Source organism: Hemibagrus wyckioides, linkage group LG15 (assembly GCF_019097595.1).
Source record: "Hemibagrus wyckioides isolate EC202008001 linkage group LG15, SWU_Hwy_1.0, whole genome shotgun sequence".
Taxonomy (NCBI): Eukaryota; Metazoa; Chordata; class Actinopteri; order Siluriformes; family Bagridae; genus Hemibagrus; species Hemibagrus wyckioides.
The window spans coordinates 10,082,609-10,096,350 of NC_080724.1; the positions used below are offsets into that span (position 1 = coordinate 10,082,609).

The 13,742-nt window shown below is 39.0% G+C and overlaps 1 protein-coding gene across 1 annotated transcript; it reads right to left on the reverse strand.

Annotated features, from left to right (window-relative positions):
- Positions 1-378: 378 nt before the first annotated feature.
- On the reverse strand, positions 379-12,992 carry ppp1r14c (protein phosphatase 1, regulatory (inhibitor) subunit 14C). Its single transcript, XM_058409284.1, has 4 exons — positions 12,700-12,992; positions 4,038-4,121; positions 3,862-3,894; positions 379-1,947 (listed from the first exon to the last, which is right to left on the reverse strand). The coding sequence occupies exons 1-4, from the start codon at positions 12,931-12,933 to the stop codon at positions 1,873-1,875; spliced, it is 426 nt and encodes a 141-aa protein (XP_058265267.1). The 5' UTR covers positions 12,934-12,992; the 3' UTR covers positions 379-1,872.
- Positions 12,993-13,742: the final 750 nt, after the last annotated feature.

Here is a 13,742-nt window from a genome sequence, read left to right on the forward strand (position 1 = left end):
ATTAAAGGGACAGCGCTCGAATTTCCATGCAATCAATCAGTTAATTAAGAAATCTCATTTTCAAGTGATAAAACATTTAAGCATTAAAACCTTGTTTGTACACAATTTTTTTTTTAATTGAAGAAAACAAGCCTATTCTAGATCACACCCACTGCCAGGAATTTCTCAATCCCACACATAGCCATAATTATTTCTGCTCGTTTCTGTTTGCAACATTTTCTAAAGAATTCAGTTTGTTCTATTACCAAAGATGGAAACAAATAATTTAAAAATCACATTAAGCAGGAAAAAAAACCCAGTTAATTAATAATAAAAGTAGCCATCCCAAATACGCTCGCATTTCACTTTATTATCATTAAAACAATGCAAAAGACCAGACACACACACACACACACACACACACACACACACACACACACACACACACACACACACACACACACACACACAATAATAAAAAAAAAAGAACATCTATTTATAACTCAGATATACAGTTAATAAAAATCTTGGAGTGTCAAACAGTAATATCAATAAGGTATATAAAAAAAAAAAAAGTGATACAAGTGTTGGACTAAAAAGTTCCCTTCATGCCAGTGAAACACATGCAAAAGTAAAAGACTCATTTCTTCTAATGTTTACAGAATTCATTAAAAGAATAAGTTAAGCCAAAGCCCTGAAAAACCCTGAAGAATTCTCGAGTATCTAAAACACACATACATAAGAGTTTATCAAACAGGATCACAAAAAGGAACCTGTCCAATCCACCATGATGCTCAGTCTCATCCAACAAATAAAAATAAAAAACAAAGTTTCCTTTAATGAGAGAAAACGCTGCATTCAGGACAACGGACATCTCACTCATCCAGTGATGAGAAAACGAATGATAGACTTAACACAAGATCGCAGAGTAAAAAGTCTGAATACAGAAAGCCCAGGACGATGGCACCACTGCTTTTGAAGAATTAATAAGGGAACATTAACAGCACCATCGTTGCTTTTCTGTCTTACTGGACAATTTGTACACCGTCTCAGCAGGAGGGTGACATTTGTAAGGTGGAAATGAGTGCGGTGATGTTACACACGTTCATTTACAGGCACAGCTCTTTATACACACTCCACCATTTTGCATTCTGTGGCGACCGACGTACAAAAGGAGAAATAAAAAGGAGTGTAGACAAATTTATTTATATACACACACACACAATGCTTAAAATATCCAAAGCAAGCTAGTTGAAATGGCTCTATAGCACTCACTATACAGTAGCTACGCATCAGCCATAAAACAGGCTGCATTTGTTTGTTCGTTTTTGCTTTTTACATCTAAACTGAGCTAGAAAATTCCCTTTACATACTGTTTCAGTCACATGTCTTTAACTAAAAGACTCCAAAGTGTGTAACAAGGTTTTAAAAACAAAACCAAACCAAAAACTACACTGAAATGCTAGTTAGATTGTAATATAAATGTCGGGAAGACGAATCAAAATGCTCAAAATAAACAGCTCACCTAACAATGACTCCAAATCCTTGACCTTTAAAATGCGGACAATTTATCCATTTAAAAAAAAAAAAAAAATGTCTTACAATAAGATTACAGACATAACATTAAATGAATAGCACTGTACAAAAAAACCAACCAAACATTTTGTCATGTAAATCACATTATAGGCTTTTAAAAAACCTATGAGGTTGTGGTAGGCTGTGCTAAGTGAACGCTACAATCTATCAATTTTGGACGCAAATACTGGAGTCCTGTCTGGGATTTGTAGTCCAGACTATGAGGAGCTGGTTAGGGCGAACCAAGCGCGGGCTGGATGATTGATTTTGAGACTTGCAGTCATTGCAGCTGGATTGTCGTTGCCATTTGCTGAGCACTTAAAGGCTTTTCTTCTGTGGAGCACCAAGTTTCCTCATTCCCCTTATCCTTCTGAGGAGCTCCTGTACAAAAGTCTGCGACAGAGATGGAGAGATTGCATATGAGAGAGAGAGAGACAGAGGCATAAAATGGCATCAGGTCATCTTAAGATAAATTTTGAGACATTGAACAAATTCAGTGGGTTTTGTCCTCGAGCTTAGACATTTGATCTTATAATCTGTGGTCCATTGCTGCAGTGTGTGTGTGTCTGGCCTATGGCCAGCCTGACTGCTCCAAGGTTGTTGGTTTTGTTTCCATTTTTCAGTTTCAGTCAGGATTAGCTAGACATGAGAGGGGATAATGTAATTACAGAGTCTCCAAGACCCATCAAAATCTCACACACACCTGAACACACTGAACTCTAGTTTACCTTACAAGCTTTACCCTGTACCCTTCTATGACTAGTTAAAATAACCATGATATGCTGCCAAAGGTTATAATACATCATGTGGGAAAGCAGTTTTTGAGCTTTTTCTTCAGTATAAAGAACTCTAGGATCCATACTTGCTTTTTCCTGACCTCAGCTGAAATTCATCAACCACCAAACAACCGGAGAGGGAGAAGCCCAGCACGTGCTTACTCAGAGATGCACATAAATCCAACCAAGGTATTTTTTACCAGCTGCAACACTAGAAAAAAGTGCTCTCTGCCCTCTTTTGCATACATGAGCTTACAGATCCCTACAATTGGTTAGTGTTGCTGGGACAGAGAGAGAGAGCACGCAAGAGAGAGAGAGAGAGAGAATATTTCACTGTATCAGCATGCTTTTGAATCATTTTCCAAAAACTGAAACACATTCATGTCTCCACACAAGCAACACCATACACACATTACACCTTTAAGGCTTAACTTGCTAACATACAGTGTTGATATTCCAGCTGCTCTCTGTGTGTGTGAGGGGTCGCCACAGTGGACCAACTATTCTGCACAACAACTTGGCACAGGTGTTATGCCAAATGCCTTTCCTGACACAACCCGCCCATTTTATGAGAGCTTCGGACCAGCACTGCATCCAGTGGCTGGGGTTTGGGCATTGGCTAGGAATTGAACCCTTCTGCATGGTAGGCAAGAAACCTACCACTGAGCCACCAATGCCCATGCCAACATAATAATAAGCATTATATGAAAAAGATAGATGTTTCATGTGACCTGTTTCAAATAAACAAGTTCTCAGGTCCTGGAATCGTCCTGAAATTACACACGTATATGAATCACACATATGCTGTACAGTCAGAAGAGGGAAAATTTTACACAGACTTGCAGGGTGGTAGATATTCAGAAACATGGCTGGATGCCCATGATGTACACACAGACACTTCCAAAAATAGAACATTTCAGTCCTCAACTGCACTCTACTATCCTGTATAGTAGCATTTCTCAGTCTGTATGGAGGTCAGTGATTCAGTATATTTTATTTATATGAATCCATTAGATAAGTATGGGTTTTCTGGTCAGTAGGCTTCATGAGATTGACCCAGGACGTGTGTATTGGAGCAGAAAGCCAGATACTGTACTACACATGAGGAGTAAAATGCAATGAGATAAATGAGATTAAGTTAAAGGAAAATAATCATCATTCTGAAGTTTCCTTTAAATGCAATAAGTGCTAGTATGTGTTCCTGTGAAACTGGACTGCTCCAAACTACTAACCCTGGAGACTCATATAAAGCTTTAAATGTCTGTTTAAAGAAAATTTCTACACATTAACACATTTTCATTTCAGAACAGAAAATTAAACACCATCTGACTAATCAGTGCCATAAACATTTTTTAAAAAAAATATACCCCCCAAATGGTTTCTCAGATTGTGCTCCTGGAAAAGGTTTCACTAAAGTTTCCAAGTAGAACTATTTTAGAGCAATAAAAACATTAAGCAACCAAAAAAACCCTTTCCTTTAAGGGGAGCATGGAACATGGATCATAAAAATGCAAATCTAGGATAGACTTACATCAGTAGGCTTATAGCAGTCTGTGAGGGATTCCTGGTGAGAAACAAAAATGTAAACAAAATCAGAGCCATTTTAGTGTATTCTTACTATCTGCTCATAGAAATGACACACAGTTCAAATTGACTTCACAAAAAGAGCCAACAGTCTCTCTCTCCTGTGTGAATTGAAGCACTTACCTGTAATTTTACAGCTCTCTCATCTTCGCTGTTCACCTCTAGAAGATCATCAATGTCGATCTCGACCTCTGGCATCTCTTCTTCCTGGGGAAAAGAAAAAAAAAAAAAAAAAAAAAAAAAGAAGACAGACGAGTAAAAATCTTCCCCAGGTTTCCCCTTCAAGCATTTTTCCAAGATTTATCTATTCTAGGTTAAATGAATAAAAAAGGTCATTCATCACAGTCATTCATCGTGTTTCTCGTCTGGAGGTGACGGTCAGAATGTTGAAGCATGGTGACAATTTGCAGCAGTGTACCATCCTGAAATCTCTTGAACAGTTTTTAAAAACATCCTATAACTGTGGATTGGTCTGGGGTCACGAGGGTGAGATTAATCTAATACCTCATTAAATCACCATAGCGATGACAGAAAAAAAAAAAAAAAAAACCCAAGCACACATCCACACAATCACATGGTGGGATGAAGGCTATAAATATGCATCTGAAGTGATGTGTGGGGGGAAAGGGGTCTGGTTTCCATTAAGCAATCTATCTGGAATGGAAGATTGACAAGTGGCTGTGATATTGAGGGACGCGAGAGACAAAGACGAAGAGAAAAGAATAAAATGCTTCCCAAGTGAAAAATACGGTAAATTCTTCTAAATTAGCACAACACTACAACGCATGACTAATCTAAACCACCACCAACAACAAATAAACAACCATAATCCCATCACTACAAATAATTAACACCTCACCTATCAATAAACACAACCAAAACAACCACCACAAACAATAAACACAACCGCAACAAACACCTCACCAGAGTCAATCATGGGTTTCAGTCAAATGCACCAAAATTGTATGCAATCAATATTAGGCAACTGGTCCAACAACCAAATTTTAATTTGTAGGTTAATACACAGGTTTCTGCAAAGTAATATAAAAATTTATCAATACAATTATTTGTTTCAAACATGGCCAATCAGATTCAGAACAGCATGTCTCAGACAAAAGTTCTGAAACGCGTTTCCGCTGAATAGTTTCATTAAAAGGAGACATGGCCTCTGTTCCCATTTTGTTCATACTTTGGGTGTGGCCTAAATGCCTTTGGATGTTAATGAAAGAGGTGTGGTTTCTATACATTTGTGCTTCAGTGAAAGAGGTGTGGCAAACTGTACCTTTGGGCCTCAATAAAGGAGGCATGGCCTCTATTTTTAGGCTTCAGTCAAAGGGGTGTGGCTAATGTACATCTGGGCCACAAAGAATTTGAACATTGGAGCCCATAGTCCTTATGTCACAGATCAAACATTGAACAAAAATAGTGATAAAAGTTGGTAAATTATTTAATTACCATTTAGTCAGTTAATATATAATGCGAAAGAGTGCGTGTGCGCGCGCATGTATATACACCCTCTATGGATAGTTGCCAGCTGGATTATGCAGCTGAATCCCCCCCTTGCCTGTCCAATTTCATCTGTCATCACCTCTGAAACACACACACCTCCGCACATTACTCTGCATCAGTTCATTCCCATCAGCAAAATGATGTCTTTAAAAAAAAAAAAACTGCACATGGCCATCACTGTAAAACAAGTGTCCTAACTGGATTTCAGGCAGACAGAGACAAACATCTTTTATAGAAACAATTTCTACAGTCGATACACAGACACATGATATAGTGTGTGTGATAAATTGCATTTACCGAGATGGAACTCTTGTTGAAAATTGTTTGAGCTGAGCCAAAAGAGCCTCAGGAGAGCTGCCATGGTGCATTACTACAAGAATACTGCCTGATATCTGTCTAATAAACAAAATTGCCATTATACCATCCTCTGGTTTGATGCAAGAAGCTGTTCAAGAAAAGCACACACATGAAAAACAGAGGGAGATGAAGTGGGTCGGAGTAATTAGAGGCTGCATTAGTGAATGGTTAGGGAACAGCTGATAAGAGATGAGCATGGTGCGTGTGTTAGAGAGAGAACGAGTGGGTAGCAAAAAGGGAAACGCACACTGAAAAATGACCAGTAGGGAAGAAAGTGAAAATAGTGCATATTCAACATCCTCTGTGGCCAAGCATGTGTCCAGCTCACATTTATTACCACTCCACAGACTCAAGAAGGAAAATTTGTTAAAGCGCCATTTCCCCAGATATATTTAAAGCACTTTGCTTGGGCTTTTATCCAAAATCTTCCATTTCTCCTCAATCTTCAATGCATTTTTACTACCACTGTGTGTGTGTGCACGCATGTTACCAGGGATAATAGCTGCCTTTTCCCCCCCTGTATTTAAAAAAAAGAAAAAAAAAAAAAAAGAATTAAACACCTACTCCAACTTTATTTCCTTATTTACAATGCAAGTCTAATGGCATATACTGAGACTTTTTGTGTTACTAAAATGTTCAAGAATTCTTTAGTCAAAGAAAGAAGCCTTTTGGGATGAAAACATCTTTTAAATCAGAAGCATAAAAGACCCAAGTAAGCACAATATCATTTCACTGTATTTCTTTTCATATGTGGAGTAAATTAATAAAAGGCTGAAAAAAATCTGGAATATGCCTTTAATATGAACAAAGAAATCTTTTGTTTAAATTCTTGATTCTTCACATTATTGTGTTGTTCTAATGTTATTCATATACACAGCTTTTTTTTTTTTTTTTAATGTTGATCACCTGTAAGAAGTCTACAGTGTCAGCAGTCTGAGGTAAAGTGGTAGTTAAGTTGGAGAATACTCCTGTTTTTGTTTTTTTCCCCAGCAACGACAAGCATTTTTCGCCTCATTAACTTCAGTAAAAAGAATACAGCTACAACTGCTAAAACATGTTTTGAGCATGTTCCACAATATTAAATGTAACTATAAATGGATAAAAATCTATTAATCCTTTTATTCATTAACAAAGAGGAAACTGTTAGCGTTGGCAAAATGTGGTTACATTAGAGGAATGAAGCGTTTACTTCAGGGTGTGCTATAGTGGAAAATAATCAATCGCGGTCACATTGTATACGTGTGTGTGTTTTAGTCTTTAGCTTCATGTGAAATCCTGTCAGTTATCAATGCCCACTCTGACAAGTGCCTTTTAAAAGGTGAGGTGTTTACACACTTCTCAAGCCTAATAATAACAACCAAAAAACACACACACACACGCCGACACATATTACGCAGCTGTCCAAACACAGATGCATAATCAGAAAAGCAGGACAACTTTCACTCTCAAGCATTGCACTGTGGTCCTGCCAAGTCCAACAAAAAAACAAAAAGATAAACGGTCATCACGTCTCTGCCATAAATACAACAAGAGTAATAAATGTTCACTGTCTAAATATTGTGACAAATTTATTGCAGCCTCTTTATACATAGTTAAAAGATAACTATACTTATGGAAAACTGACTATTTCTGGACTTTTCAACACAACATTGATCCCTCAACCAGAACATATTACATATGTACATATATACATAGCACTTTACTGACCATCGTCATGCTGCTCTGCCACTGATTCACATTCATACATGTTCTTTTGGCTGCTCCCCGTTTGGGGTCGCCACACCCTCCCATTTAATCCGGGCTTGGGACCAGCGTTGAAAGTTAACTCCTCAGCGGCTGGGAATCGAACCCGGGCTGTGGCAACGAGAGTGCAGGATCCTGCCGCCACCAGTAGGCTAATCATATTCATATAATGTTTTAAAAGATTTTCTCTATATAGTTTCACTTGCATAGATAATTCCATATCTAAGTTTGGTAATTATTTTTATTCTATTTCGTTCTACCTTTACATCACAGACAGTGAAAATCCATTGGCGTATTGTGTACAGTTACGTACATTACTAAAAATTTAAATTTAACCAACTGTCACTCCATCAACATTCACATTTCTAGGCGCTTAGAAAAAACAATATGGAATGTGCGAGTTTCACATGGACAGTAACCAGAGATCCAGTTGAGGACCGTGGAGCTGCAAGGCTACACTCCCTAAATCAGGAGCGAGGCACAGCCATGAAGATAAGCCGACAGAAGGATTAGCTGTGTGAAAGCAATTTGTTAAAGAACCTCTATAAAGTAAAAGTCTCAGGAAAACGGTCTATATATAGTCAAGCACACGTCACGTTTAAGAGGCAGAGCTAGAGTATCTCTCATCAGTATAGGAGAAGACAAAAATATTAGAATCTAACCACTTACTTCCTCAAGGCGCTTCATTTATTAGTGTGGCGGTAGAAGTTTTTTTTTTTTTTTTAAACCATAGGCACAGGCAATTTGAGTAAATTTTCCATGCTTTCTTTGTGCCACCTCATTGTGCAGGCGAGCTGCGTTTTGTCTGCAGGCACAAAGAGGAGCAGACGGTCAGTTTATCGTAAGGTTTACCAAGGAATACCAAGCAGGCTGGAATTCTACCGAGAGAGCTTATGAGGAGTAAAGATACCAGCTAGACGCTGAGCAGACAGCAACCTCTACATCACCCTACCCCCCACATAATGCTCACATACAGACTATCTTTCCTGCATGGTGTAACAGAAAGAGCATTGGTACATATATTGATGCTTGTTTTCTAATTGACCTTGTTTCACCTTCATGTAATACAAACACTCGCAAGTGTAGCTCAATCCGCTCAGGCGTTTATTATATGGGTTTGTACCATTCCTGCGATATTACGTTGGCCCCCTACTGAAGTGGCTACTGAATCGTTTCTGTTTAGAATACATTATCGGTTCAACTCAAATGATGTTTTTGGGAACATCTCTAGAATTATTGTTTTTGTTCACCTGCTTTTATGCAAACACACTCATTGTGTGAAATAAGTGATAAATAAAAAGAATCTTAGTACAAGCTCTGTATTCGCACTATGAACTGTAATCCCTCATGGGTTCAAACAGACAGACACACAGACATGGCCTCCAGGCTCAACCTCAAAAGACCAATCGATCCACAGCAAGAAGTGTGTATGTGTGGCGTGTTTACAGACAAACCCATGCTACTGGAAGCCCGCTGGCAGAGCGAGTCCACCTACGTGAAATATCATGGTGTTCCACCACATCAGCTGCTGCTGCCACTTCAATACATTGACCTTCTCAATGACGAGACTTTCTGCCACACAGACGCTCATACACACTGAGGACACACACACACCGCTCAACCTTTACATTAGTGCAAAAAGTGTCCTTTCAAACCAAATATCGTTCTCGAATAATCTTGCATGGTTTGTTTTGAATGCCCAAGATATTACTAAATATAGCAGAGAAAAAGCTGGAAACTGCACTTTCATCCTTTTGTATGTTCAACTCACTTACCTGTTCATCTGTACACTGCTCAACAGATCAGCTTCTAAAGCCTCAACTTTCATGCTAATACTGCCATTAACACCATCACGCTAGTTAGCATGTAGCTCGCTAATTAGTAGAGCAGAGTCTCTTTTCAATCGACTGCATCATTAGCACATGTGCTTATGTTTTTAGGAACTAATTGATAAACACATCCCCTATGAGACTGAATTTTGTCTTTAACCTATTGAATGCCACTGCAGCCACACTAGCTCTGTTCCTCTATGATGCTAGCCTTTCACAAGAACACCAAAAACGGCCAACCAACCGATTTACAACAGACTTGCTGAGCTCTTTATAAACACTTCAATATAAACATCCTTAACATGTTCAGGGTGGAGTTTTGTTTAAGAGTAGATAAATTTGCCAAACCATTTTGCTAGTTAGCTAATCAAGATATGCAACTTTTTTCCCCAGACGAATTCTCATACACATCCTTCGTTACTTATGTCCAGGAAATGAATATCATTAAAATTCCTGAACAGAAATCACCTGGATGGCATGTCAGTGTTGACTTCTAACAGGAAAAATGTCAATTCAGCACCAGCCGACAAACTTAGCACCTGAATCATTAAACACATGACAAATATCTCAGTACAAATATATTTAACATGTCTCCAGTTTCCTTTGAAAATTCTTCATATCAGGCACAACGGTTGGAATAGAAGCAACTTATTATATAACACCGACAACCTTTCCAGCAGTGCGAGTGGAAGCAGCTCTCTGAAAGTGACCAGCTGGAGTCTAATAAACACAGCATATGCTCACAAGGTTTCTCTCGGTTGTTGCTTTTTCAACAGACAGCATGCTGCTTGCCTCAATGTGCTTTTCTCCCACTTCTATTTGTTTATGCTAGCCGATCTGGCTTTCCTCTATACAGGTGGCTTAAATGGGTCAATCTGACCAATGGGAAACCCAACCAAAGAGGTGGAGGCACCCTCATGTTAACCAAATGACTGTTTACTTGCTAGCTAGACTTTTGTGCTTGCCATTGTTAAGATGTTTTCAGCTAATGTTGGTCTTTGCCCCAGTACAACAGTTCAAAGTGTTTCCTTCTTTTTTGGTCATTTATGAGCTAGTTTCTCTCTGCCTTGTGCTGAGAACTCCACACACCTCCACTTTTCGACACAGATACTACTGAATGTCTAGACGTACTTAAAATACAGCCTTGTTTGTGTTATTCTCCAGGTTAAGAATAGCTTTGTGAATATTCCTTATACCCAGCACCATTACTATAGCATCTATTCAAACCACAATCTATGTTATTGTTCACACACTCGCTCCAGACCTTAACCTCCTCAGGGAACACAACACATTCTGCAGCATCTCTCAAGTGATCTCCACAGCACCGGAGCAAACACTGACGCACGCCTCCATGGGCTATGGAAAAGTGCTTTTTGAGCATCTGACATTGCAGGTAGAAAACGTCATGCAAGATCTGTCTCTTTAAGTCAAGTGCTGGTGTTATAGTATAGCAGATTTACCTTGTACACAACAAAGTCAGAACACTGAAGTGAAATGGAGTTAGGAAATGGATGGAAACCACATTTAAAGGCATTAATTCACCATCCAACCATCTTACTGGTGTATGAGCAAGCATCAACAAAACCCACTGATGAGGTCCTTTGTTTACAGATTACATTTTTGAAAACGGATAAAAAAAGAGCATTGAAGATGTACACAATACATCTGTACTTTTGTCTGAGAAATAAACACTAAAATAATTCAGCATCTGGTTCCATTTATGTGTTTTTTTTTTTTTTAAAAAAAAGCTTCACTACCAATCCCCAAATCGCTCAGTAGACACACAGTAGCATTCCTACCATGTATATTAATTTCCTATCAAGTTAATGACCTGATGCAAAGAGGAAAAACAAAGCAAATGACTATTTAATGCAAGAACCAGAGGAAAAAAAAAAAAAAAAAAACACGACTTCAGCACTGTTTCAGGCTTCTTTAGAGCAAGATGCAAACTAGACCACACTTTCCAATTCAACTCCTTTACACTCCTGAAGTGTACATTTTCTTTGTCCAAACACACCCGGTTAATCTCATCGAGGGATTATTAGTGAGCTTATTAGATTAAAGATTAAGATTTAAAAAAAAAAAAAAAAAAAAAAAAAAAAGACAGGAGCAGAATATATATAAAGCACTAGAGTCTAATTTACTGACCCAAACATCACTTTGTCTTAAAAGCAGTAGTAAAAGCAGTTGAGAGGGGAACTGGCTATAAATCTGTGGTGGAAAAGCACACATCAGTCGTGCTAATGAGAGCAAAGTGTTTTGCAAAATTCTCTTAGGAGAAGAAAAGGGACCTAAGGAGGGCAAATATGATGCCAATTTGTTGGTGGTCTAGTGGATAGGATCCTGCACTAGGATCTTACCACTATGGCCTGGGTTTGATTCCTCAACCACTGGAAATTGCACAGTGGGAGGTTAGGTACAAAAAAAAAAAAAAAATCTGTGGACCATCAATGGGAGCAGCTGAAAGAAAAGAATCAGGTGGCTGAGGACAGGGAAAACAAAGTGGAAAAGTGAAGAAGAAATCAAGGACCAGGACTGGAAATCTAAAAAATAGGGTATGGGGTCCAAGTCAGGGTCACTGATACAGGACACTGAAAACATGTTCAGTTTTTTTTTTTTTTTTCCAGAATCTTGCCTTTATCTGGCAAGCATGAACAGTAGAAACTACAAATGAGCAGTTTCAAATATATTTATGCATTTGTAATAATAGAGATTCACTTCTATTAAGATTTCACCATGTCTCACCCGTTTATGCAGCTTTTTCCGATTCCCCAGTGGAACAACAAGGTATTACATTTACAGAACCATTTAATCTCACGCAGGGCTTATTAATGAGCTGATTAGGGAAGTCTGGAGTCTTAGAGCAGGAAGAATACTAATACGATCAGAGCAGGATTTGGAAACAATGAATCAGGGGAAATACAAAGAACAAAAAAATAAGTCCAGTTAATAACCAAGGTCTCCTATAATTCCTAATTAGTATAAAAATCTATTCTGCCACATTAAAAGCCAAGACGAGCACAAAATCAACATGACGTACACATGATGGAGAGCAGGGTATCGACTAGATTTGTGGTATTTGATGAATTAACCGCTACACAGTATAACGCAGAACATAAGAGTTATTGCAGCACTGAGGATTGTATTGTGTGGTGATGCGTGAAGGCACCGCAGAAGGGACCAGACAAAATGTAGGTCAAATAACAGATCCTGACAATTGATGCGCCTAGAGACAGGTGCATGCAGCTGTGCATCTGTGCAGAGACGCATACAGCTGTGCAAATGCGCATGCAGCTGTATCTGTAACACACACACACACACACACACACACACACACACAAACAAACCTCGCAGTCGTACAGCTCGCTCAGCTGCTCTATGATCCACTCTTCCAGCACGAGTCTCTTCCGCAGCTCTTTTCGGTCGTACTTCACCGTGACTTTTCCCTGCTTCTTCTGCACAGGTTCGTCCCGAGGCACTGGGCCGTTACCGACGCACCCCACACCGGGTGCCGTCTGAAAGAATACACGACCCGGGGACGTAGGGATCGGCGCGGACGGCTCGGGGCTGGCGGCGGACATGGCAGAGGTCACGGGCGAGCAGCAGCAAAAAACGAGCAGCGCCTCAAACACCTGCTATTTAAAGCTCCGCGCGAGCTCTTAAAGTCCATGGGCGGAGCCTCGCTGCCAAATTAACGCTGTAAGCGATGGTGATTGGTCACCGGTTTGTCCCTCACGCCTTTTATTGGCTGCCTTGACTGTTGTTGATGAAGCACGCGCTCTAACAAGGATGCACTCGTTGCCCTTTGTGGCAATTTCTTGTTTTTCCTTCTTTTTTATTTGGATACCTTACCTTACCTTAACGTTAGCATTTTACAGCGTGTTTTGTGCAAACAATCAAACGGAAATGATACTATATAATATTACATAAATCATAGAGTGATACATTATATACACCTATTTTAGAGGAAATTTAATTCATGTCAGGTTTCTTTTTGTCCCCAGACACGAACTACAGCATAGTCATCATATGTACCACAATGCACACTGCATTTATATTTCTTTTTCTGTAATATGTGATGTTAAATTATTGGGTTTGAAAGCCATAATTACTTACAGCTATAGCACCCAATGAACAAGATATATAATTGGTTATTTGTTGCCACAATGCAGCCTTCGCTGTAGTGTCACGCTTGAGATCATTTTGCACTTCATTAATTCTTCTCCCACATGAACACCCTAAAGATTTGTGCAACCAAAAAACGTTTACGCACAGATCTCACCCTTGCGTCAGTGTGCAATCTCCCCTGGTAGATATATTCTCAAGAACTGCTGCTGCAATCATAAAAACTCTCATATGGTTAAAAACATCCCAGGATTGTACATTACAT

Bases quoted from the DNA above. Each gene is read 5' to 3' on its own strand.
- ppp1r14c (XM_058409284.1), bottom strand. From the start codon at position 12,933: ATGTCCGCCGCCAGCCCCGAGCCGTCCGCGCCGATCCCTACGTCCCCG. The intron at 3,895-4,037 runs GTAAGTGCTTCA...GTTTCTCACCAG, and splicing joins AGAGAGCTGTAAAATTACAG to GAATCCCTCACAGACTGCTA. The intron at 1,948-3,861 runs GTAAGTCTATCC...TCTCTGTCGCAG, and splicing joins ACTGCTATAAGCCTACTGAT to ACTTTTGTACAGGAGCTCCT.